The sequence below is a fragment of the Tyto alba genome, unplaced genomic scaffold (assembly GCF_018691265.1).
Source record: "Tyto alba isolate M040663 unplaced genomic scaffold, T.alba_DEE_v4.0 Super-Scaffold_7, whole genome shotgun sequence".
In the NCBI taxonomy this organism is placed as follows: domain Eukaryota; kingdom Metazoa; phylum Chordata; class Aves; order Strigiformes; family Tytonidae; genus Tyto; species Tyto alba.
The window spans coordinates 30,802,437-30,828,375 of NW_024881328.1; the positions used below are offsets into that span (position 1 = coordinate 30,802,437).

The window sequence follows — 25,939 nt, forward strand, 5'->3', positions numbered from 1 at the left end:
AGAAATGAGTTAACCTGTAGGATTTCTCCAGCTGTGTTGTTTAATGGTAATTACTTTTATTTCCCATCTTTTTTTTTTCTTTGTTTTCTGAAATTGAAAGCTGGATATTTCTTACGCTGCAGCAGAAATCCTGTAACCAGCAACAGAAGATAAATGCTACAGTAGTACAGATTCTCATTGTAATTGCAGGCACGATTGCTGAAGACAGAACCTAAGAGAGAGTGTCCTATTGACTGAGAAAGTTGCTGAGAATAAGAAACTACTTAAGTGAGAGACAGAGTAGGATTTTTATGCAAGAAAAGGGTTAAGGGGATTTGTTCTCTTCTCCCTGGTAATGACTAGTTCTAAGGTTAGGTTTCTGCGGATTAGAAAGGAGAGGATGTCCATAGATTAGCTAGGGCAGTGAGGTTACTCGCCCTACTAACATCCCGCAAATACTCTTTCCCTCCGGAAATTCTGCATGGGCTGAACATGGTGTATTCTGTGGTGTTTGCAGGTAAGAAAATACTGACTGTACTGAAACCATTGTACTGCACAGATGCATCTCCCCCATGCATCTGTGAAATTGTTTTCTTATAGCTACAGCAAAGCTAATTAAACCTGTGATATGTTTAATTCCCATTAGCTGAATATTCAAGGTACGTATGAATGGGAAGTAGGAGCTCAAAAGATAATTTTTTTCCTCACTCTTAATCTTCACAAAGTATTCTGACTTGATTGTCAGGTGCTGATGTATTTTGCCAAAAGTAGGTTCACTTCTTAACTGCACTTGTTTTTAGAAGCAGTTTAGGGCAGTACCTGTTCTGGGATGTTGAGAGGTAATGTAGAGGAAAGATATGTGACTGATACAGGACTGTAAAACAAATCCTTTCCTTGAACTACCTAGCCATGTACTTCTAAGTTGATTTAGTATCAAGGTGGTGTTGTGAGGTAGTTGTTTGGTTTTTGGTGGTTTTTTTTTTGTGTGTGTGGTTTTTTTGGTTTGTTTTTTTGTTTTGGTTTTTTTTTGTTTGTTTTTTTTGTTTGTTTGTTTGTTTTTTGTTTTTGTTTTTGTGTTTTTTTTTTAGTAAGCCCAAGCTGTGGGCACTAAACAGCTGGAAGTAAAGCTGGCTGCCTCACATGACTACAGCACACTGCACCCGAGCATTCTCTGAATGCGCTGCTCTTCTAGGAGGCGATGCTTTGGTGGCTTTTACCCCATCTAAACAAGGTACTCACACCACCACTGGAGCTGTAAGCTTTTGCTTTAGAGGGAGGCAGAATGAATCATCACAGAATATATCTGATCACAAAGAGTAATAGCATAAAATGTTCCATCAGCAACTTTACGTATGCAGGTGCGATTATGTAAATCTCACCGAATGCCTTACATGACTGTGAATGTTATTTTGTCTTTTTTGAACCTGTACCACCTCAGACTTGCAAGAAGTGGTTCTCAAGTAAAGATAGGGATATATGGTTTCAAAGGATAGGTCTCTACGTTTGCTTAAAATGTGTTGGTTTATTCCACCAATATTTAGGGTTGCTTTTTTAGTTAAAATGCTTTCAAGTCTCAAAGTCTACAAAAGCAAGATATTTTTTTACACTGACTAGAAAGAGAAGCTGACAGACTTCAGTGATGAGAATAGCTTAATGAGGTTTGTTCAATGCAGAACAAAAAAAGTCCTGAATAGGGCATGTCACTTGAGATGCTGAATGTCTCTTATTACCACTTTTTGCCTGCTCGTTTTGCTGATTTATAGTGGCTTATTTGCAAAAAAAGTTTTCTCAGTGTTACCTGCTCTCAAGCTAACTTGCAGTGTTCAATATGCCAAATCATTAATTTTGACAAATTTAAAGATATGAGTAGTTTTCCATGTTAAAAGTGCTCAATAACTTTGTCAAGCACATTGACCAAAAAGCTTATAAGAGCTGGGGGGTTGATGTTCTGATTATCAGGTGCTCTGGTGGTGTCCCCTTTAGAGGCCTGAGAGCATCCAAAATTGCCTATTCAAAGACAATTCTGAAAACTGTATTAAAAGCAGGGCTTGGCTTCCCTTGCAACTCTAGACGCGTATCAATAGTCTGCAGACTGTCTGTCTGACAGATAGGGTCAAGGAATTTCATATTCTGATGCTAAAGGAAGTGAGCCCTGTAGCCCAGATTTGGGATAGATGCTGTTTGTAGGCAGGAGGTGACAGGCTCCCTTTGACTCTAAGTTCTGGCACACCCAGCATGGATCTCCAGTTCTGTCTCTAATAACAGGCAAAGAGAAGTTTCTTCTTCTAATGAGCATCTGTAATTGCGTGCAATGCATGCAAATAGGAAAGACCTTCCACTGGCTGGGAGATCAGTCAGGTAAGCCTTTTAGTAAGAACTTCCATCTAATTTAGATCCCTGGGATGAGGAGACTTGGAGCTGTGGCCTTACAGTCTGCATAGATGTAAGTCGTAGGAAATGAAGGCACAGTAGTGCTTACAAGTATGTTTGAACTCTGAGCTTTCCCCTTAAGCAAGCAATTTAGTAGGTCTTTTTCTCAAGAACTGCACAAAAATTAGATATTATTCTTGCTGTCTTCTGGTAGTGACGTTTTCATCATCGATTGCTGCTGACAGCTGCTGAAACCAGGCTTCACAGTTGGAAGCTGCTTTCCTTTTGTTGTGTGAAAATATGAAACAGCTGCTACTTTGTGAATGAGGTGAGCAGTGTTAAGAACTTGACAGATTTTGATGTTTAAATGCTGCTTCTATCAGTGTGAGCATAAACTCTGTAGTTTAAAAAGGCAACAATGGATGGATGGGTTAGTAACTTTGTGTTTATTATTAACCCTAGCAGCTCTCTGATAGCTCTACCTGAGGATTTCACCCAAAAAGGCAATCAATCACCATTCAGTAGCTTTCCCAGTTTTTCTCAGATTTCAGTGTCAAAAACTTATAAACACACTCATGTTAATCCCACATCTGTTCTCTGTGGAGCAGTAATGATACCAGAAGCTACAAGACTCTCTGGGATTCATCTCTCTAGTATTTTAAAGGGATAACAGTATTGTTAGTATTTGAGCAGAATCGGAAGTCTTTCAGCATTTCCAGAAGTGTTGTTCTTTGTCTCTGTTTGCAGGTTGATTCTCAGTGGTGCATTTAAAAATGAAATAAAAATTCAGTAGAAGATTGTAGAATATTATTTTGTTGACAGCAACAGGGTAACTTGCTTGCTTTGGTTGAGTTCTTTTTCATTCTGAGTCACTGTGCTGTGCAAGATCTGTCTTAGCTAAGAAGAAATAAATATGATCCAGCTCCCAAAGGCTAAAAAGGACCTTGGTTAAGGTATTCCTAAAACTACGTTGGAGATGGTTGTAGTTGGTGGGTTTTTTTCCCCTCTTTTCCTTTAAACCTCTCTGTATTGTAATAGAATATAGGCAATGCTAATTGTCAATATGGTGACATGCTGGTTTGGGAGACACCACTAGAAGAAAGCAGGTTTTAAGATTATCGTAATTTCACTACAGTTATCAAGAGAGAATATTCAGTTTTTAATACGCATCTGAGGAGTCTTCTACAAAAAAAATTAGAGAGATTTTGCAAGTCTATTTTGAGGTTAAGGGGTCTTCTAAGCTTTCTTTTAATTAGCTAAACCAAAAAGCTTTTTGATGTCTTTCACCTATTTCCCTATATGTGTTTGCAGGGTCCCACCCTACTTAAAAGGGCGTGTAGACTGATGCTTCAAAGCTAAACAGGACAAAACATTGGGAAAATCCAGATCTAAACTTGAAATAACTGCAGTTTTATTCTGGACAGAACTGGACTTTGAATGGGAAGTTACCGTGAGTACAATTTGTTGACAGCCTTCTGTGTGGTAGAGTAGCTTTATGGATAAAAAGCTGTATATGCTTGGGGTGAACCAACTGCTATAAAAATTGTACAGCTGGTAACAGATGCATGGTAATAAGTTGCTTGCAGTTGACAACCAGACTATATTTTTAGATGTGAGTTAGCCAAACAGTTCAGCTAGGAGCTAGGGTTAGGGTAGTTGTCCCAGAAAGCTCAGCTATATTATAACAGGGATTTTATTCATACATTCTTTTTTGAGGTGGGAAAAGTTGGGTTGTTTTGGGGGCTTTTTTGAGGGATATATGTGATGAGATTTTTAGATATGGACTTTCAGTATGTGAAATATAACATACAGATCAGGAGTTGGTTCACTTATAGTACCCCTGGAATGTTTGGACGTGCTCTTTTCTTTTGTCTTCAACCTTTACCGCAAAATTGGAATGAGGATTTTGAATTGGGAGTATGCTGTTGGATGTCTGTGTAGGCTGTATAAAGTAAACAGCCATTGTATGTGGGAACCAACAGACATCATCAGGGTCTGTCTTCAGTTCTTGAAAAATCTGAAGAAAACATAGAAAAGCTAGAGAAGCTTCAGCATTAGTTATAATGAGATGAGCTGGGGCTTCTGCAATGTAGCTTTATGGGATAAACTGTCAGAAGAAGTTTCCTTTTAGGACATAACTTGTAGATTGAGTACCATCTCTTTGTAAAGGCTTCTGCAACAGAATCTGGCGCTATAGACTCTTAGTTTCCCAAAAAGGTAGGGGGAACAGAGATCAGCCAAGCTGAGGGTTACCTGTGTTTTCATCTTGCTGTTATTCAGTGAAAACCAGGAGCCCCACTGTCCTGAATGCCCTTTGCAACATCGGGATCCTTCTTTCCATGTCTATACCATCCCATCCCACAGTAAAGACTTCTGTCCTACTGCTAATGTCTTCAGTAATTAAGATACAGATATTCATGACTAGATGTATATGGCCTGCTTTGTTAAATCCGTTGTTAAGCAGATCAGCTAAGCTTAACAAAGGGAAGGCAAACTCTTAAAGAACTCACACTATTGAAATAACTGGGTTTTGAGCTGCAATTATTTGTTATTGGGAGAGGATAAAACTATGTGTGTGTTAGTCTTTGAAAGAAGAAACCATTTTAAAAGCAGTCTTTGGATTAGAATTTCAGTAAGATCACTGAGTATCCTGTAGAGGTAATTTAGGATGAATTACCAATGCTCAGTACTATGTTTGAATCACTTTCATAACTTCTGATTTTTTTTCTTCATTAATTTCCACTGCCTTTTGAAATCAGTTTTATGATTTAACAGGAAGTATGTTCTAAAAATAAATATTTAGTGCAGTAAAAGTGACAGCAGTGCCTTCTGCTTTTTATAATCAGATCAAGATAATACTTTTCCTGCTTGTACCTTTGATGTTTTCTGTCCACAGAACAATCTAGAGGAAAATGGCTGCCTTTTTGCTTTACTAGTCAAGGACATAAACTACTATATGTTTATCAGAATTTGGTAAGGCATTCACTGTGCATACAGTGTACAGTGTCACACTGTGGCTCACTATTAGCTGAGGTGCTCAGATACCTGACATTATAGTTTTTTTAACTTGTACTCCAAATCTTCTTTTGAGTGACCAGTTTAAATATTTAACACTTAAAGAGTAATCTTACAGTACTGGTAATCCTGAGAATACTTTCAAACTTGCATCAAATGTGATTTCAAGTGAGATCAACTAGGATGTAATAAAGACTCAGAATTACTTCAGAGCTTTCATATATAGGTTACTGATGTTTTGGGGTATAAGTGCACCATACAGTGTTCCCTGGGGAATTTCCATACTTGTTTGTGAAGAAGACTGCTGAGAATTTTCGCCATCAGTCCTGTACTGCATTGTTTCCTGTAAGCAGTAGATTGGAGAGCCTCCTCCATTTTTCATCTAAGGGAACATCATACATTAATGATACATTGTCACAGAATTTTAAGGGAAGGAAGGAATCTGGAAGAAAATTTTAGAAGGCTTATTTTTTTTATATGCAAAGAGTTTAGTGAAACACAGATACAGATTAATTAGGTAAGTGTTGGCTTCCTGAATTACTTAAAAATTTATATTTTGAAATTTAAAGAAAAGAATAAGGTAATATATGCTGTTTTTTATAAGGGAAGATAGTATAGGACACTTTTTTTAGATTAGCAAATAACTTTTGACTCCATATCTAAAAGTAGCAACCAATTATAAATTGCCTGAGATGACGATACCAGTAAGGTAAGGTGTGGGGCTTTGGATTTGGGTTGTTTGTTTTTTTTTTTTTTTTTTTTTTTTTTTTCTTGTGTGTGTGTGTGTGTGTTTTAATTCACTGTGGTGAAATAGAGGAAAAAAACAAAACAAAAGAAAACAAAATCTTTGAAGAACAAATCCTTCACAGACTTTAAATTCCAACTATGATAGAAACAGGGATCCTTTTCTTGCAAAATCATGTCTTTTCTCAATTAAAATTCAGTAGAAACTCCCGAGTCTTTCAACTTTTAATATAGTGTCAATAACAAGAATTAAATGCCATATGTTCTTGAATATGATTATTTTCCAAGCTATACTGATGTTAAACAAGCTTTAAAAGTCTGGAAGATATTATAACTTTCCATGGTAGTGCATCTAAAAAGCTGGGCAACAGAGGATGTACCAAATAGCTTGTTAATTTAGAAGGCTTAACAAAGCAAGCTAATGCCAATTCCATGAAGGAAGTAAAATGTCATATTACAGTTGGTGTTGGTCGGTCTGCATTTTGGATGCTGGTGGGTAACTGAATTTACAGGTGGGGGTCATGTTTAATTTATGCTTGCAACCTGTTGTACACTTCAAATATGAATGGTTGCTCCCCTTCTTTTAAATTCTGCTTTCTTAATCAAAAATACCTGACAGTGTTGTGATATGAGTGTACTCTTTTCCCTAGTTCAGTGTCTGTCTTTGTGAAACCTACTTGGCCTGAATGCAGTACTCAAGTGGGTGGAATCTCCTTGAATAAAGGAAAATATGGAGGTGCCAACAGTCTGCAGTCAAGATAACGGTACTCATAACTTTTGCATCTCTTTGAAAAAGAAAGAAAACTAACAAAAAAGTTTTATTCCTTGGTTTCTAACTCTTCTTCCATTGAGTCATGAGAGAGGAATATGTCTAGAGGTATTACTACAATAATCGGAATGATTCTTGATGTTTAATGGTGGAATGCAGTTAATTTAGAGAGCATCAGAAGAGAATACCTGGCATTTTTTTCTGGCTTATCAAGTCAAGGGTCTCTGCAGCTGTATCAAGAACGACTAATAACTGCAACAGGGTTTGGTTAGTTTGGTTGGGTTTGGGTTTTTGGTTTTTCTGTATTTTTTTTTTAAGGAAATGATTCTCTGTAGTTTGAAGGTTTGTGCTTCTGTATGGAACATCGTGGTCTATTTGAGACGAGTTGGATGTAGGGATAGTACTCTAACAGGTAATTAGTAGAAGTCATCTCAAAAAGAGGCAACCAGTAATGAGGAAAAGATCTTAAATGGTGTCTCCACCAAAGGTAATGTTTTGTTAGGCACTAGGAAGTTCCTACAGAAGAGAACCCTTTTAAGAAAACTGTGTTTTGGGAGATATTTCCCTGTGGGAATCACAATCAGGGTTCACTGAGTTATCGTTAAGTGCCTAGATGTCTGCTTTCTAGAAACAGATGACTCTTTTGATAATGAGGTACATTTCCAAGCTTTCCCAGTTTGGATAGTCAATAATTCTGCCTGATTGAGACAAAAGTATAATCTGCAGAAACTTAGTAGGCAAGTATCTGTATAAATTCATGCATAAGGAAAATACTTCAGTGAAACTAAAGTTGAAGATAGATCTCACATAAGTGGTAACATTGAGGTCTGGAGATGATACAGGAAACAATTAACTAGCAATGGCTATAAAAATTGTGCTCAGGAGAGAAATAAAGAAGGGCTCCCATGTTTAGGCTGGCTGTGGTGACTGAATGATAGCAGCTAATGATACTGTCTGCAGTAGAGAGTACTCAGCTACTATGGGTCCATTGGATAAGCTTTACCTTTAAGAAATTATTATTTTGACTTTAGCTGATGTAATTTTAGAAGCTCCTAGTGTCTTTGGTTTACTTCAACACTTTTCTTGTATTAGAATATGACTCAGTGAAACATATCTTAATGTTGTAAATGAATAAAGGAAAGTCTGTAGTTACAATCGTATTGCGTGTTTACTTTGGCACTAAAAAGCAAAGAGACAGCTTGTGCTTACCAAAATACACGAGAGTTGAGAACTTACTATCCTTTGACATGCAGCGGGAGTCAGGCATCCAGCTCTTATGGTCTCCTTGAGAACTCTTATAGCTTACTAAATCCAACTCCTAGCATTTGGAATGGTATTGTATTAGTGCTGTTATAAACGTTATGTTTCTTGGGAAGTGTGTCACATATCAGAAATGATCTGTTGCCATTTCTGAGGTAAAATTTAAATTCCATGCACTCACAAAAATCCAGTTTGTATCTAGGCCTGACTTTGTGTAACATCTTACCTATTTGTCACCTCTGAGTTTATGCCTTCTTGAGATTTTTAGAAAGACACTGGATTTTTCAGTTTTCACTGTACTAGAATACTGTTCCTAACAGAGCAAGTGCTGCTTTTAATAGTAAGAATGGTTCCTCCCCTTTTCTGGGACATGTTGTGAGTGTCTGTGACAATGGTATGTATTTGTCAGGAATTTGCATTTTCATTAGTGATAGTCTCCACAATGTCTGCACTTCTCAAGGTGGAGAACAACAGATGGTCCCTGGCCCAAACAGTGGATCATCTGAAAGAAAAGCCTATAAAATGAGCAAGGCAATTTTTTGTTTACCTCTTCTCAGTAGGAGGTTTGAGTTTGAACCCAGATTGGTATGTGTGAGATACCCTCTGTGTTCTTCTCACAGGTCAGTTGCAAATTGCTAGTATTGACCTAACCCTGCTGGTTAATACCATAATAAAGTAAAACTCTTGTGCAACAGAGTTGATAGCACGGAACAAGCAAAGCAGACAGAAAATGAGTGCGTTTCTTGGAAGTATAAACAGAGGAAAGGTGCTTTTCGAAGGCCTGGGTCACTGTTTGGCTTTGGCTGGTTTTCTGTTTGTACTGAAGTGTCCTGCGCTTTTCTGTTTCTTGGGCTCAGGTATATCTCATGTTCTGACTCTAGTGCTACAAGAACTGAGTTTGCTTTGTAAAAGAGATGTCAATGGTGTTGGCATGTTATATGACCTGCTTGGATCTCGCTGGCTGCAAGCACTTCTAAAGGTAATTTTCATCTGTGAAGGCAAAGATTTCCTAGAGAACAATATCTAGGGTATAGCTACTTTATTTTGCTGTATCAGGACAATAAATGATTGTTAACAATAAGTGCTAATAGTCCTAATGTCATTTCTAACATCAGCAGTCAAGGTGAACAAAACAACATTTGCTTTAAAGAAAAAAAAAGCATTCTCTTTTATAATGTCGTAGACATTAACCCTGTTCTTCTTTACATGTCCGTATTAAGGCCGGGGGGATGGAGACATAGGCTGAACACAGCACTGCTCAGCTGTCTATTCTTAAATCTCTGTATGGTTATGCATCCCATTTCTTTGGCATGGATGCTTGTGAAATTACATTTTTTTGGTTTTGCTCACACTGATCTGATGTGTAGTTGAAGATTTTAACTTCTGTTATAGAACAGAGTTTTGGCTGATATTTCTTGAGTAGAATTGTATCTGAGACAAATTCTGTACAAGTTCTGCTTTTCTTCTACCAAGGATTTTTAAAATCTTTAAATATTAAAGAAAAACTTGCAGTGGATAAGCATGTCCATACGGCCGTTTTAAATGCAGCAATTTATTGTGTTTTAAGTTAAATTTACTTTGTTGATCATGTCTGCAACTAGAGGAAGCAAGCTACAAGTCAGAGAACTGATGCTACCAGGTTACTGTCTTGTGTAATCAGCTTTTCTTATTGGAAAATTCCAAACTACAGTATGACTGGCTAGCTGGATGATAATATGGAAAGACAATGAATTACAGACTCAAATCCAGTTGCATTAGATGTTAAGGATTGAGATTGCGAGCTCTGGCTCTAGTTGGACTGAGAAATTCCTAGAAATACAGTATTGTCCATTGTGTGTTGTGTATGTGTCGTGAATATAATCATGTGAACAGATATCATCATTGCATTGTCTTGTCTATCATGGCATGCAATAGATTTATGAATGCCTCCAACACTATCTTGGAAAAAGACCAGTTCCTGTCACACTGCAGGCATACGCACTGAATCGTGAGGTAAGACTCTGTATACATCGTGTATTGCTTTACTTACACCAAATTAGTCAATTTAGCTGCAGATAAGTGTTCTGGTATTTGTTTTCTGTCTCAGGTCTGAGTACACCATATAAACTTTAAAGATTCTCTCCTTACATATTTATCAAACTACTCAAGAACTCTTACTGTGTTAAGATGGGGGGGATGAGAAATGTATACAGCGGTGGTCACTACAATGCGTGAGCCCTGGCTGGCATAATGAAGACAAATAATTTGTTTTAACCACTAGCCATATATTTTTCTTCCCATATAACTGTGTGGCTCAATGTTATGGCCACAATCAAGTGGTCTGACATGAGGTTTTTGAAAAGCTTTTTGAATTTTTTCTGATCGTAATAGCTGATTGATTCTTAAATTTCTGAATCAGTGGGAGAGTTAATGACTAAGTGGAGAAACTGACGCTAGTGATGAAATCAGTAGTAGAGGCACAGGAGAAATAACTAATTTAGAGCACATGGCACTGTGCCTGAACTAAATTAAGCCTGTTTTAAGTGTTGTGCAGCTGTGGTCATATTGTCCAATTCTAGAGCAAACTGCATAGATGTACTCTGAGTCATATATCATGGAGGGCCTAACACTCTCGCCATACCATAGTCTTCTAAATTCAATTTAGAGCTTTCTAAGTTAATTGTCCCACAGAACCAGTCTCTGTGCTTTCTCTCACATTTATCAGGTGATAGAGTTACTGCGTGAAGCCCCTCAGTTTGGAGAAGTCAAAGAGCTAAGACGACTACTGTATGCTCCACATTTAAAGGCAAGTCCTGCATAAGGAAAGAAAAAGCTTGCTCATAGAGCTGTCTGCAGTGGGAATGGAAACAGAGAGCCATCTGTTCACAAAAATTGGCAAAGGAGCCAGAAGACACATAGTTTCCTAATAAAGAACTAACCTAGCTGTGAAATCGGATGTGCGCTGTGTATGTGAAGTACCTGTAGTGGGCTTTATTTTATCTAAGGGCTGTGTTTCAGAGAAATGTTTCTTACAAAGTTAAATCTGGAGCGGTGGTTGCAGACATGAAACCAAATTTTCCTTGTAATTGCAAAACCTGCTTTCTTTACTCTAGAGCTCCAAATAGAAGTGTTTTGGGTTTTTTAAGTGTTCCAGAAGCAGAGGGGAACTGTTCTTAGAACTTTATTTTACAGTTTAAATTTCCAGGTGGAAAGAGGAAAAAGTCAGTGTGTGCAAGTGTTCTATATTTGCATAGGAACTTGTTTGCCAATTTCTGTTTTCTGACTAGTCACTGTTTAAAGCTGTTCAATTGTACGGTCTTTGCTTATGTGTTACTTTGTTTGCTTGTTTTGTTTGTAATAACAGGCCCTGCTATCTGCTCATGATACTGTGGCCCAGAAAGATTTTGAACCAACCCTACCACCACTGCCAGACAACATACCTGAAAATGAGGAAGCAATGAGGATTGTCTGCTTAGTGAAAAACAACCAGCCTCTGGTGAGAGAACTTTCTGTTGTCAGTCAAATTATTTTAATTTACACAAGCATTGATAAAGCATCACATACATATCGGTTTCTTTCCAGAAATGCCACAGATTGTGTGTGTTCTTGTCCAGTTTTTACAGAATCACAAGAATTGTGGAAGTTGGAAAGGGCCTTAGGAGAGACCATCTAGCCCCGCATCTGTACCTGTGGGTACAACTAAAGCAGGTTGTTCAGTGCCTTGTCTGCTCAGGGTTTGACTGTTCAGCAGACGTTTTTATCTCATATAATGAAAATGCAAATTGGATTGAGAGCTGTTCCCTTGACCAGAATAATAAGGAAGGGAGGAGAGACTCTGAAAAGTTCTTTAGAAATCATTTGTGCCTATAAGTGGAAAACATTGTATAGCGTAACTAACATGTTTTACAAAAAGATAGCTGTAATAGAAAAGATTTCCTACAGTCAGTGAGGTTATTTTGGTATGATGGAATTTGAAGACATTGAAGGACTTAGCGCTAATAATGATGCATTGTCGCTAGATCAGCTTAGTGTTAATAAGGCTGTATCTTTCAATGCCTTTCTGTCATTGCAAAGGTGAGATTTGTGATGTGAAAGGCAACTTACTGCAGTTCTTCAGTGATCAGTGTGTTTTTTCTTTGTTTTTATTTGCCAGGGTGCCACCATTAAACGCCATGAGATGACAGGTGACATAACAGTTGCCCGTGTGATCCATGGTGGGCTAGCAGACAGAAGTGGTATGTGTAATTTGAAACAGTGATACAAACAACTGAACTTGAAATAAGATTACTGAAGTAAGATAATTGCTTCGCTTCTACAATTAGTATTCCATTATACAGCAAGAAGTATATGTTGCACAGCACTGTAAATAGTCGTACGTTGCAGTGACTTTGATTCTAGTTTCATTAATTTTCATATTAATGTGCTATGTTTGAGTTAAGGTATAAATCCAGTTTACATTATGTACTCTTGGCACCAATACCTGGATAAATGTGTCATGAGTTTGATTAGGAATATCCCAGATTGCAGTGTAGTATGAATACAAGCAGCTCATTCCCAGATGAAGAATTGGAAAACATGAGTAGTCTGTGATTCTAGAAGATAATGGCCTTTAAGGAACATGTAGTAATACCTTTTGGCACTAGTTTACTAAATGCTTTGCTAGTTTTAGTAGCTGAGCAGCCTTCCAAGGGGTTTCCTTGGAAATGTTACTATTTTGTCATCCTAGAACTGAATGTGTCCCATGTTCCTTGGAAAATGTAACTAAAATGTAAAACATCAGAAGTAAAAATGAACTGCAGTCATTATTAAATAGTTCCTTTTAGTTTTTTCTGGCCTTTGTATACAGAAGAAAACCCAAACTGTAGACAACAGCTACGTTCCTAGTTTGATTAATGTTTTGAGCTGAAGGAAAATGTAAAAGTAAACAATACTGTGAAGACTTTCTACAGGACAGAGAGGAGTCCCAGGGCCTCCCGCTGCACCTGGAATTAAGGGTCTGATTCCAAGTCTCATGGTCTATTAATATAGTGGGTTTAGCTAGAATAGGTTCCGAAATTACTTTGGGAAATTGAGCTATATTTAAATGTTTCTGCTACTTTTAAGGCAAATCATCAATAGACTATAAATATGTTTTAAGCGGGAGGTGGGAGGAAATAAGAAAACAGCAGCGTGCAAGTGTCTTGTGACACTTGGAAATCTGCAGTCCCATTGAGGGGCAATATAGCCTAAATCCAAAATGCCCTCCTGCATACCTGGTGTATGGAAACTTTCAGTGCTGACTTCCAAACCTGTGGTGTATCTGTGTCTCCCTGCCTCGCCTACCCAAGCTAATCCATACTATGCTAAAACTGCTGCTGCTTTCCTCCTTGTTTTCACTGTAGGGTTGCTGTATGCTGGAGACAAACTGGTGGAAGTAAATGGAGTTCCTGTTGAGGGACTTGAGCCTGAGCAAGTTATTAATATTCTGGTATTTAATGTTTTTTGAATCTTTTTCTACTGTAACTGTATGCTGTTTCTTTTAAACACATACACACAGAAAATTCAGATTGTTTCCTTACTGTGGATGAAGTTCACACCTGCTCTGAAATCAGAATGTTTGAAACCAGAATTACATCTAACCCCTGTTCTGGACAGAAATTAACTTAATTGTGACCATTCCACCTGCAGATTCTGGGGAAAACGATACTATTTTATTCAGACTTTACTGATTCATAACTTTTCTGGAAGCTCCACTCAGTTAATACTCCTCAAGAAAGTAGTGGAAAGGTGCTGTTCTAATGAGTCTGTGTTACAAAATGCACTAAAGCAGAGACAGTGAGTTTATAAGCCACATACCTCGCCTTGCAATAAGGGGCAGTGGTTATCAGAGTTCTCATGAAGAAATCTGTTGAGCTGTCCCTGGTACGTGGTTGTCAGTTTGCCCACAATCTTTCGGTGTTTTTCACTGCAAAGCATTAGTGCCAGTCAGCAAGGTACTGCTACATATAATCAGTCTCGAGTCTTTGTGTGCTATTTCCCTGGTTGCAATATTTCTAGGTATAAGAAATACAAACTCTATTGGAATGCTTAATTCTTAAATTTTTTTTTCCTCTTCCCCCTTTACTTCACTTATGTAACCAGACCTTACTGCTAATTTTAATTAGATTTCAGTGGAAAAGTTTGGTATGAATTAATGATTAAATTATGTGTATCTATAATTATAGATTTAATTGAATTAAAAATATTTAGCAAGACTTTGAAGATTCATTCTTGAGTTTCTTTTTGAAAAATATACAGTATTGTCACATTGTCTGCCTAAATTCGCTGTGTAATATAGACATTATAGTAACCCCAAAGCCATGCTGTGTTAAGTCTGTGCTGCCAATGTTTGGTTATTTGTGTTGAATACCAGTCATATTTTAATCCTTTTCTAATCATTTAGGCCCTGTCTCAGGGGACAATTATGTTCAAATTAATTCCAGTTTCTGATCGGCTTGTCAGCAACCAAACAACAGTAAGAGAAATTCTTTTTTCTGGATTGTTACTGCAAACAGTTACCCCAATAATGTCTGATGGTGTGATACAAAGAAATGATGTTGCTTAGAAGTTCACTCCAATCCTTAAAGTGCTACTTGCCTTTGTAGCTATCTCTCAGCTGACATCAACATGCTCTTGCTGAAGCAGTAAAGACAATAAGCTGAAATATAGTTGTGTTAAAGGTAATTAAGTAATTTTCAGCAATCTACAGAACCGTGTAGGGATCTGTTGAAGGTCAATTCTTTTCACAGTGTGCAAGACAATTTTTTTTTTCTTTAATGAACAGATAGGGTTTGGGGCTTGATCTAGTTTTTAAAACTTGACTACTTCATGCATTGACTTAAGTAGCAGCAGTATCTGGCCCTGTGATAAAGTTTATTTTGTATCTGTTCTGAACATGGCTTCCACTTACTCTTCTGTATTTCTTTACCAGCTCTATGTGCGAGCAATGGCAGATTACTGGCCCTTGCAAGATCCTGCCATTCCGTGTGCTGATGCAGGTTTGCCTTTTAAGAAGGGTGAAATACTCCAGATTGTGGATCAGAATGATGCTCTCTGGTGGCAGGCCAAGAAAGCTTCAGATCTCAGTGCCTGTGCTGGACTTATACCTTCAAATCATCTTCTTAAAAGGTAAAGAAGTTGTAATTTTTCTGACTTCCAGTTCAAAAACTAGCCAGTTATTCAGACTTAGATATATAAAATTTTCATCAGTTATACAGCAGTATGGTCCAGAGTGATATCTGACAAACATCTTTCCTCTTTGTGTTCTCTGACTTCTTGCTCTCCTTCCCTTAAGAGTACCTATGTGAAAATGAGGTTTTAAAAGCACCTATGTCATCTTAAATTGATGTCTAAGAAGTTCACAGCAGTTGCCTAGTCTCTATGCTAGGGGCTAAGGTACCTAGTGAAGTGTAGCAGCTAAAAGATGGGTGGAAATTAAGGGCCCTGATTGTTTAGGAATATCATCTATGATTAAAAAAAAAAAAAGGGAGGTGGGAGGAAGAGTGGGATACTAAATGTATAGTATAAGGGCATAGCTGTATCAAGAACCAGGGGGGTGGGGTGGTATTAAAAAAAAAAAAAAAGACAAAAATCACCAAAATCACATGCTTAAGGAAAACCAAGGGTTCCTTGCCTATTATTTTCTGCATAAATAGCCCGCTATTTTTATACTATATGCTTTCAGAACCTGAGTACTTAAACTGCTGTAGCACAGTTTTCAGTTTGATCCTCTAACCTAACCACATGTCCCGTCTGTGTTACCCTCAGGAAAATGTAAGGCCATGCAATTGTAGATGATAAGCTTTGATTTGTACTATATATAAACCTAGTTGTGGTCAGTATAATGAAAGGTGAAATCAAACCAGATTGTGATTGAGGCTGCAAGCAAGAAGCTCTGTGTAGTAACAGAGGCAGTGGTACTACTACCCCAGCAGTAGTGCACTCTTCTACTTGCAGGAGTCTGTACCACGGTATGGCTTACCTTCCTGCCCTTATATATAAGCCTAAAATACTATAAATACTTCTGGGCTGCTGATTTGAAAATTGACTTTAAATAGTCCTGATAGCATGTCAGCTTTGTTTCAGGGCTTTGCAGTGGGCTAAACCAGTGGTAATGGTTCCATTCCTGGTGTCTTCAGTGAGCTCAGTACTGATTGATCTTATGTGTAAGCAGTGAATCTGACTGGAGTGCAGTGTGCTTGTGGAGTGCTTTGGTTTTTTAACGGTGATAAATCTATTTCTGTGTAGGAAGCAGCGAGAATTCTGGTGGTCTCAGCCTTTCCAGCCTCATTTCTGTCTCAAATCATCAATGTGTGAGTTAAAAGTTATTTGAATGGTAGAGTAAGAAAGAATGGTCTTGTCTCTTTCCAGGGATACTGAAATAGAAGCTCATACAATGTTTTAATTCAAAGACATTGTTTCTGGAGCCATAGTTTAACTTCAGAAGTGTGATAACTGTCCCCAGACAAATAAATACTTAATCATAGTTGTACCTGGAGTACTAATGGTGGAGGTGGTTGTCTCCAGTGTATGGGATCTGACTGTGAGAGAAGCTGTGAATTCAACTCCGTCTGAACTCTGTAAGATCCAGGAGGTCTCCAGAAGAGCTAGTTCTCTCTAGGAGAACTGGGTGTGAATAAGTCTTGAGGTGACAATTGTATTAGCCTAGACTCTCCAGGAACACAGATAACAGTTCTGCACTGGAAGATGCCATGCAGCATATTTAGAATGTTTCTTCGTCATCAAAACTATGGAGAGAAAGATAGGACTTTTTTTCTTGAGGTGTAAGATAAGCTATGCTGCCCAAAAGTTGATTTGTGGTGACAATCAAGAAGCATCCACTGCTAGCTATAACTTTCTGTAAACATTCAATTATACCCAGACAAAGAATGTTTTTCCATTTTCTGTCTCCCCATTTTCTTCTAAACATGGTTCTTTTATATTAGTATAAAATTATATTTTTTCTCTTGTGGTAACTCCCAGATCGAGTGTGGTTCATTGTCTAGGATTCTTCTTGCACCGATTACTTTGTTTGTTAGAGCTGGGGCTCTCTTTCACCATAATTTTATTGCCTTTTAACTGCTTCAATGGACATGCTGTGGGCAGTAAGCACTGTGGAAGAAGGTAGGAGATAGTATCTGGACAACATTGCATTCCTGTACCTGGAATCAATATAGCACCTGGTTTTACAGGCTTTTTTATAAAGTTGTCAGAAATGAGGCAGTTTGGTAAATATGTGCAAAAGAAACCCAAGTTCTTGGAGTCGTATGTGCCTAGCATAATTGAAATAAAACATTTTTTCACTTGAAATAGTAGCAGTTTACATGGTCTTAAAGTGCAAACTTAAGCTATGCATTATCTGGTAGGGAACAGACAGTTTGGATGGTTGCTTTGAGGAAAGACTACGCTTCTTTCTCTTCTACTGTTTTCATCTTCAGCAGCTGACTTGAGCTGCTCTGAGAGAGTATTTCTTTAAAGGATGGATATGGGCAGAATATTCCCTGGCAATTGCCCTGTAACTGGAAAACAGCTTCTACTCGGTCTATCTGGAGGGGCACACAAGAACAGAATGCACAAACAGTGCAGTATTGTGAGCCCATGAGATTGCCCGAGCCCAAGAGATTGCATTTCAGAGACGTGAATTAATGTGGTGTGGGGGTGGAGCTGAATCAATCTTTTTCTTTTCCTTTTCTTGTTTGTAAAAACAAGAAAATCAACCAAACAAAACACTTTCCCTGAGTGAAGCATATTGGAAATACAGACACTTTTAAAAGCTAGAGAAGAGAAGGGAGTGGAAAATTATTTTCTGTCATGGTACTATTTAACAAATAGATAGCTACAGAATAAACAGAGCGACAGCCACGTTAAGCCATTTATTATTTCAAAAGGAGAATTCAAGTTAAACATGTTTGCCACAAGCCCTTCAGAGCAATGGTTTGAGAACAGCCTTTTGCTCACTAAAGACGGGGAACATCACTGAGGTGAAGTTAATAGTTAAAATCCTTAAAGATGTCTAAAGCTGATCTGAGCTTCATACGTTTTCTTTCTGACGTCTGAGTTCAATCTTGTAAGATCTGTAAGGTTTTTTTCCTCCCCAGTGTTTTTGATTCAGATGAATTTTTTTCCTTGTGTTGATCTGTAGAGGATGACATGCAGATTGATGAGAAGTGTGTGGAAACAGGTAACTGAATTCACTTCAGATGATTCTGTTTGCTTCAAGGTAGTAGCTAGTTAAAGCCTCGTTTTGTTTCCTAGATGAAAACACTCATTCTCCTAGTGGTAGAAAATTCGATTTGTCAAACCCTGGAAACCTCATCCTATATTACTGTATTAAAAAGAACTGTTTGCAACTCTGGTATACAGTGCTTATAGTGAAGTGTTGTGCCAAAAAGAGGGACCATCGCCAAAATATCTGCCCGAATGAGATGCAGTGTCTTTGATTCAGGTTTGGGACTGTGGTTGTAATGTTGCCATAGCTTTTGCCTATTGTAGAATTAATGCCACAGATGACTGTAGTCTTGGAGAATGCACACAATTCTTGTAGTCTTGGAGAAGCCGCAAAGTTTGTCAAGAAACTCATCTCAGGAGAATGTGTTTTTAGGCCCTGAGCAAGAATAGGTTTTTTCCATGTAAATAGTACAGGTGAAGACTGATAGCTTGACTTGCTTCCTAAAGCAGCACAGCTCATTCTTCCTTCTGAGGTAATTCAGGAGTTAATTCAAGTATGGCAAGCTGTATTTTGCCACCTCAGTGTAGAGGGACGTGGGGAAGTTATGTGTGAGACAAACTGACAGGAGCTGGAAAATTGATTTCTGATTCTGAAATTCTATAGGAGGAAAAGAATTAAACTTTGAATTTATTTTAATATCTTTGCTATCTGGATTACAAAACAAGATGAAGAGACATTTGAGTCCGGTAAGTTCCTCTGACCTAACTCTGAATTCCTTGCTGTTGTTGTTCTGAGAAGGGTGTCCAGAGACAAGTGTCTTAAACAAGCAGGTGTCAAAAACCAGAATGCCATACTGGCTTGAAAAGCTACTATGTAAAATGCTGTTGCCTTAAGTCTTCCTCTTGCTCTCAGATTACCTTAGTAGTAAGGTTTTTGTTCTGTTATCCCACAAGTGTGAGTGTTTGTTCTTGTGCATCAACTTCAGATTTGTTTATCAAATCCTAATCAGTTATACCTGTGCAAGCTGTGACAGCAGGGGCTGCACTGATGTCAGGGGATAATTGGATTACCTTAGGGTAATGGAGGACTGAATTCCCAGTGCCTGTAGTAGTTGTAAAGAGGAGAGCTGTTATGGATTCAGTCAACTGGTACTGGTTTGGGGGTTGTTTTTTTTAGGGCACAGCTACCTATTTACAGCATATTCAGTCGTGCAAAATTTAAGTCTCCTAAAATAAATAATTGTTCCACTAAAATAAATCTACTACTGCTAAACTTTGAGATATTTGGTAATCTTGTGGAGAAAATGTCATTCCACTATTACACTTGCTCTTCTCCACAAGGTTCCTACTTGCTAGTTGGATATTCTCACCAGTGGTTCGTTCTCTTCCACCTCTCAAGCAATGCCCAAATCTTTTAAGATAGAACCAGCAGGTCTACAGGGCAGTCTTGTTTCCAGGCTAGGATGTTTCTGGTAACGGCACTTGGGTATTCATCTTGCAAATCCTATTCCCTACTTAGTGCTGAGTCAGCTCTCTGCTGTATTCAGACAATCAAAGGAATAAAGGTGCAAATATTTTCTATCCTACATGGTACTTCAACCAGTAGTTGAACATCTTTGTGATGTATTTTCCAAGTACAATACTGACATAGATGCTGTAGCTGAGTCTGTCATTCTTTGGGAACTGAGAATTCATGCTTGAACAGGCATGTTTTAGATTTAAAGCCTGCAGTAGCTGTTTCCTAAATTGTCTAAATGCATTGGACAATGCTGGCTGGAGATTTTTTTAATCTTAGTATAGACTGTTTTCTCAGAACTAATTCTTTTATGTCTGTCTCTATCTGAATGTGCAGAGGAGCTTAAAGAAGGTAACACTTTTTCCTTCCTGTGTCCTGTAAGTAGTAATCTATTAGAATTTATCTGTGTTTATTGCATTACCAGGAACTACCACTGCTCTTACAATAGCTGGTAGCTGAATTGCTTGTTCCCTGTAGGATTCCTCATTGCACTCCATTCTGTAAAGCAGAGTAGATAAAGAAGAAATACTCAAAAAGATTGTAATGATGGCTCAAAAGACCTGAAGAGAGAAATGATACAGGCATATGTCAGTGAAACAGTAAGCTGAACTTTGTTCTGGACGAGCAGTTGTGCCAAGTAGTTTGTTCAAGAGTCATAAACAAGCAGCTATTAGTGCATGTAGAAATAAAACTGTATTTTAAAGTAGTGAAGAGTATATAGATGTGAAAGAACTAAGATGCATCTAACTTTGTTTTGATACTTGCATGCTTATCAGATAACTATCAGTCAAAGAATCTAGTGCTAAAAGACAATACATTTCATGCTTTGCAAATGAAAATAATGTTCCTTCCTTGGAACAATTGCTGCCTTTAAAGATATGCCTATGTCTTCTGCATCTTATTCTTGCTTTAATAAGGCCTAAATAAAGGGAATACACATCTTCAATAACTACATGCATGATCAGAGGAAAAATAGGAGTCCTTTTTGAGGAGAAACCTAAACACTGATGATACCATTTTTTTCCCTTAGTTATTTGTTTTCAAATCACCCTTATAAAATAACTTCTAAACTTTTAGAGTATTGATCTCTTGGTAAATTGATGTTTTTAAGCCTTATAGGAGAGACTTCATTTAAAAAAAAAAAATACATATATAGATTTAGAAGGCTCACCTGAATGGTTAAGCTTTCACAAGGCATGAGAATGCGGACAAAAAGAACTGGAGGAAACAAATTAGTCTGGGATGTTGGAGCACAGATATCCCTGATCCAAAGATATTAAAAAGAAATAATAAAGTCAGGTCTTCAGTCTGCCTGAAAGACGTGAGGAGATGCATGTTGCATTTTCTAAGCATACTATTGGGCAGAAACTGCGTTACAATTTTTTTATTTCTAATTTTGAGCTACTGATTTTTGTTATTGTAATGTTATCACTAAAGAATTCTTTAAGCTAGGTTTCACCTGAAAACCTTGAATTGGAGTTTTCTTCACTACAACTATTTCAAAACATTGCCTGACATCTAGTTATATTAGGAATGAAACAAATAAAATGTTGAGTTTCAAAACTAATTTAGAAAAAAACAAGACTTTCTAAGTTTAATTTTTCTCTTACAGAAATCCCAGAAATCCTTTGAACTGGTCAACAGTTGTGAAATATTTGAATATTTCATCTTATGGAGTATTGTGGGGTTTTTTATTAGATTAGGCATGGTACTTCCATGTGTTTACAGAAACACTGTTTTTCATTTGGAATCAGCAATAATTGTTAGCCATCTAGCTCTTGCGCTTTCCCTATTCTTTAGTTCATGAGTATTTGTTCTTTGTATTCTAGAAGAGGAAGAATTTGGTGACTTTGGTCAACGAGTCTTTATTGGTATGCAATGACTAAAGATAAGTAAGAAGTTTGGGGCTTGATCTAGATTAAGTGCTTGTCTGAAGTTTAATAAAATGCTCTGTTCTTTATTTTACCTAAAGGTTTACTGAATTGAATTCTATTTGCTCTGTTTTCCAAACTTAAAGAAGTTGCTTCCTTCCTCCTGCTTGTTCTCTCCATTTTAAATCTCTCTTCTTGTTAGGTTTCTACTGAGACTTGACCACCACTATTTTAACTTGACTGGTTGTTAAGATTTCCTCTACTTCACAATTAATTTTGCTAGAGCATAATGTTGTATGTCATCCATTGTGATAATCGTGAGGGCTTTCATTAGAAAGGTAGACCTGAAAGTGAGTTTTTTCAGAGTTGGATGGTAAGGTGGAGGAACAAACCTGTCCATGTTATTAAACTGTAGTGACGTTTAAAATATTTGGATTCATTCTGGAGGCTGAAGCACATGTTCCAGATTCGTTTTAGGAGAGTGAACCAGCTACCCTATCAAAACACAGTTGACCTGTTCCCTAGTGATGCTTTGTGTGTCCAGAAACTTCTCTTTCAGCTTGTTTTGGGGGTCTTCAATCCTGGGCTAATTTTCAGATGACTTTCAGTGAGATTTGCCCTCCTCTTTAGCTGTCTTTTAATGCTCAGAGGTCCTAACAACCTGACATTCCAACTGTAGCAACTGAATTCATTAACTTTCACCCTGCAAAAAGCTCAAAAAACCAGTATGTTGTGTGTCTTAAAGACACTCTAGTCTAAAGAATTAGTTGTGTGCATCTCGGGTGTATTTTCCAGTACTGATGTCTTTGCCCCTTACAGCTGGTTTCCGTAGAAGTATGCGCCTGTGTCGCAGGAAATCCTGGACCAACCAGCAGTCATGTTACACCCGGTGCCCCAGCAGCTGTTACAGCACTCTTGCAGCTCCATATGAAGAGGTAGTTAGGTACCAGCGGCACCCAGCAGACCGGAACAGACTAATTATACTAGTGGGTAAGGGGTTAATTACTTTCTTATGCAAATTTCACAATCTGTAACAGAGACGAAGAAAGAGTCAATCATGGTCTGATCCACTGAGGTTTCTCACTACTGATTGCAGTGGTTGCAGACTGTACAGGTAGCTCTCAAAGCTACATTTCAAGAATGATTGTCTGTAATTTGACCCCATTATTAGTTTTAAAGTTTAATGTATGTATCATCTTAGCTTGAGATAGTGACTGTTTTAAGAAAAAAAGTCCTTAGAAGCCATACAGTTACGAATGCTGGTTGATAATGGATTTTATTAGGGAAACGGTTCAGTTTCATATTCAGCAGGGACTGGTACCAAAAGCAATGAGAAAACATTTGTAACATATTAGAAAACATCTTTACATGGATGCATTTCTGCTGCCAGTGGTAAATGCATGGATATGGCAATGGTAAAAATGCTTAAAATTAAACTCCAGATGAGAACAGCAAACATTTTAAGTGGGCTGCAGGCTCTCAAGTAGTTTTTAATTATAGTGACTGAAAGGATGCTGTTGTTCTGCAGTGTTCCATGATCCTGATAAAGCAAACTGGGTGAAGGCAAATCTGTTGTCCTTTCTAAGTCTGGAAGTCTTCGATGATAATTTTTTCTTTGAAAATGGTATTGCTGAGTTGCCTCCTGGGTATGACTATATTGCTGGCAAGTGATTTGTACGCTAAATCAGTCAAGATGCTTCAGTCACGCATAAATGAAATGCATTTCACTTATGCATATGCAGTGTGTTTAGAAAATGGGGGGTATGCATGCGAAAAGTGCCTGTGTCAGTAATATCAGTTGCTTTTCCAACTTCCCAGGTCCTGCGGGAGTTGGTGTGAATGAGCTAAGGCGAAGGCTTATTGCGAGTAACCCACGAGAGTTTCAAAGTGCCATACCTCGTATGTAATGTTGTTCTTCTTTCCCCTTCTACCTCCTACAAATGCGATTAGAAAATGTCAAGTACCTCCCTTTTGCCTTTGTGTATTCCTACACGCTGCTGTATGGCTGTTTTTTCAGCCCTACTGCAAGCCAGAATCATTCGCTTTTGTAAGGGTTAGTTTAGAATACTATCTTTCTCCTTATTTTGGCAAATCAGCCGAAAGTATTTTCAAGTTTCAGCTCCTGAAACCCTTAAAGTTTTATGTAGCAGTAGATTATCTGCATGATTTTGTTTAATCTTGATGCTTGCTTTTCCTTGATTTAAAAATAAGAATGTTTCTTAGGGATATTGTAAGTTCATGGTGTTTAAGTGATCAGATATGAGAATGGAGGGAACAGAAGTTGGTGCTTAAATAGGCTTTGCAGCTTTCCCTATTGGCCTTCTAGTATCAGTTGAGACTTACACAGTTTAATTTCTGATGTAATAACTGAAATTGTTTCTACCTGTGCTTATTTGGTTCTTGTGATCTGGTTAACCAAATGGGACATATATGAATCTGCAGCTGGTTGAAAATTCAGGAATTCTTCTGTGCCTAAGATCCCAGAGATGGGCTAGGTGCAAGTGTGGGGAGGTTTGTGGGATGTTTCCGAATGAACTTTAATCAATTTTCCCTCAGAGGAGTAAAACCAGTTGTGCAACCAGTTCCAAAGCAGTTCCTGAATGGTTTGAGTCACAGATACTTGGATTAAACCATTCTCATTCCATTCCAAGAAATACAGATGTGCTTTGCTATCTTTCAAGGACTTCCCCTGGGCAACCAGCAGACAAGGCTTTTGCTCTCGATGAACAAATGGAAATAACTCATTTTATTACTTCCGAAAACACTGATGTATAGTCCTTCATGAAAGTTCTCCTTTTCACTTGTAAAGTTACAAGAATTTACTTGCAGTTGATTTTTTTTTTTTTGTGTGTGTGTACATCTCATTTCAGACACCACTCGTGTTCAGAAGAGTTATGAAATGAATGGTCGTGAATATCACTACGTATCAAAGGAAACTTTTGAAAGCATGGTGTACAGCCACAGGTAGGTAGGAGAGATGAATTACAGTTCTGTTACTTAAAATGTAAAATGATCCAAGACAAGACAGTTTTATAGTTAGGTCCCAAGTCTGGACTCCTCCACTCATACTTACCATGTATGTTTGGTGTAAATTTGGGGTCACACTATTGGAGCCCGTTGTTCCAAAAACTGTGTTTCTGCAGTTTCAAATAAGCTCCTCTACAATTAATCTCAGAATCTTTCTAAAAGAAAGTGGCACCTCCAGTCTTGAGCTCGTTTGATGTGCTTGTAAGTTAGGAGTTTAACTGTCCTGGAAACCAGACTGATTTCTAAAACTGAGCAGTGATTCAGACTTCTTCTGAATCTACAGTTCCATTGCAGAATCTCTGCAGTGATGACATCTCCACGTGAGCAGCCAAACTGTAAGGCCTAAACTTTCAAAAGTGTCTGTTCCTTTCTATTCATCGATAATCCCTCTAAGATAGACCAGCTCAGCACCAGAAGCCACACTCCTTGAGCTGTGCCAAGTGCTTTGAGATCTTCTGATTTATAAAGTTATTTGTGCTGTATAAACGAACAAGCGTTTTATCATTAGAATCACACCCTCTAAGCACATAATTTGTAACAAGATGATGAGTAAAAAATGCATGCTGTGGAGATGTCAAACTGTAATGGTTCTGATTTTGTGCCCAGTGTAGCAGGGAGGAACAAAGGTGGAGGTTGTTCATCAGTGTTCACTATGTTTTATAATCATTAAGTCTTGATCACAGCAATAAATTTGAAGATTTCACCCTTAAATTGAACCTTTTTGAGACTCAAGTGCTCCTTCATTTTTCTTTTTCCTCACTGCTGTTGCAGAATGCTGGAATATGGAGAATACAAAGGGTATCTGTATGGTACCAGTATTGATGCAGTGCGAACAGTCCTCGATGAAGGGAAGATCTGCGTATTAGATTTAGAACCACAGGTGAGTTGTAAAGAGGCAGGGAATCTAGAGTTCATATCTTCTGGAAAGAAGAATAATTCTCTGTACATTCTTGAGCTATTGGAGTAGTGTTAGTTGCTTTGTCTTGTTTTTCACTTTAGGTCATCGTGCTTATTAATAATATAGATCATTATTTGCCTGGGTCTTGGGGCGGGGGGGAGCGGATACTACAGTGACAAGCAGGTACAGATCAGTCTAGCTCATTTGTTTCCAAGTCAGGCAGCTGCATTATCAGGTGGAATTGGTACAGGAATGAGTTTTCATACTTGCTTAAAGCAAGAATTATTGTTTCATGTGGAGACTGCTGCATAAGATTTCCTCCTCCC

The 25,939-nt window shown here is 37.9% G+C and overlaps 1 protein-coding gene across 11 annotated transcripts in view; it reads left to right on the forward strand.

Annotated features, from left to right (window-relative positions):
• The window catches only part of MPP4 (membrane palmitoylated protein 4), a 29,076-nt gene continuing 3,137 nt past the window's right edge, over positions 1 to 25,939 (forward strand). Inside the window, exons 1-22 of one of the 11 annotated variants that reach the window (XM_042783942.1) lie at positions 1 to 496; positions 1,068 to 1,210; positions 3,661 to 3,799; positions 5,246 to 5,322; positions 6,759 to 9,116; positions 10,052 to 10,129; positions 10,842 to 10,922; positions 11,481 to 11,612; positions 12,270 to 12,351; positions 13,498 to 13,583; positions 14,538 to 14,609; positions 15,066 to 15,262; positions 16,382 to 16,446; positions 17,240 to 17,257; positions 18,276 to 18,314; positions 19,028 to 19,048; positions 20,154 to 20,168; positions 21,647 to 21,688; positions 22,508 to 22,678; positions 23,507 to 23,587; positions 24,559 to 24,652; positions 25,487 to 25,595. In XM_042783942.1, coding sequence (XP_042639876.1) covers positions 8,868 to 9,116; positions 10,052 to 10,129; positions 10,842 to 10,922; positions 11,481 to 11,612; positions 12,270 to 12,351; positions 13,498 to 13,583; positions 14,538 to 14,609; positions 15,066 to 15,262; positions 16,382 to 16,446; positions 17,240 to 17,257; positions 18,276 to 18,314; positions 19,028 to 19,048; positions 20,154 to 20,168; positions 21,647 to 21,688; positions 22,508 to 22,678; positions 23,507 to 23,587; positions 24,559 to 24,652; positions 25,487 to 25,595 — 1,632 coding nt within the window. In that variant the 5' untranslated portion in view covers positions 1 to 496; positions 1,068 to 1,210; positions 3,661 to 3,799; positions 5,246 to 5,322; positions 6,759 to 8,867. Of the gene's footprint in view, positions 497 to 1,067; positions 1,211 to 2,379; positions 2,423 to 3,660; positions 3,800 to 5,245; positions 5,323 to 6,758; positions 9,117 to 10,051; positions 10,130 to 10,841; positions 10,923 to 11,480; positions 11,613 to 12,269; positions 12,352 to 13,497; positions 13,584 to 14,537; positions 14,610 to 15,065; positions 15,263 to 16,381; positions 16,447 to 17,239; positions 17,258 to 18,275; positions 18,315 to 19,027; positions 19,049 to 20,153; positions 20,169 to 21,646; positions 21,689 to 22,507; positions 22,679 to 23,506; positions 23,588 to 24,558; positions 24,653 to 25,486; positions 25,596 to 25,939 lie in introns of those variants that run through there. The other 10 variants (XM_042783949.1, XM_033010838.2, XM_042783951.1 and 7 more) reach the window with 10 other exon arrangements.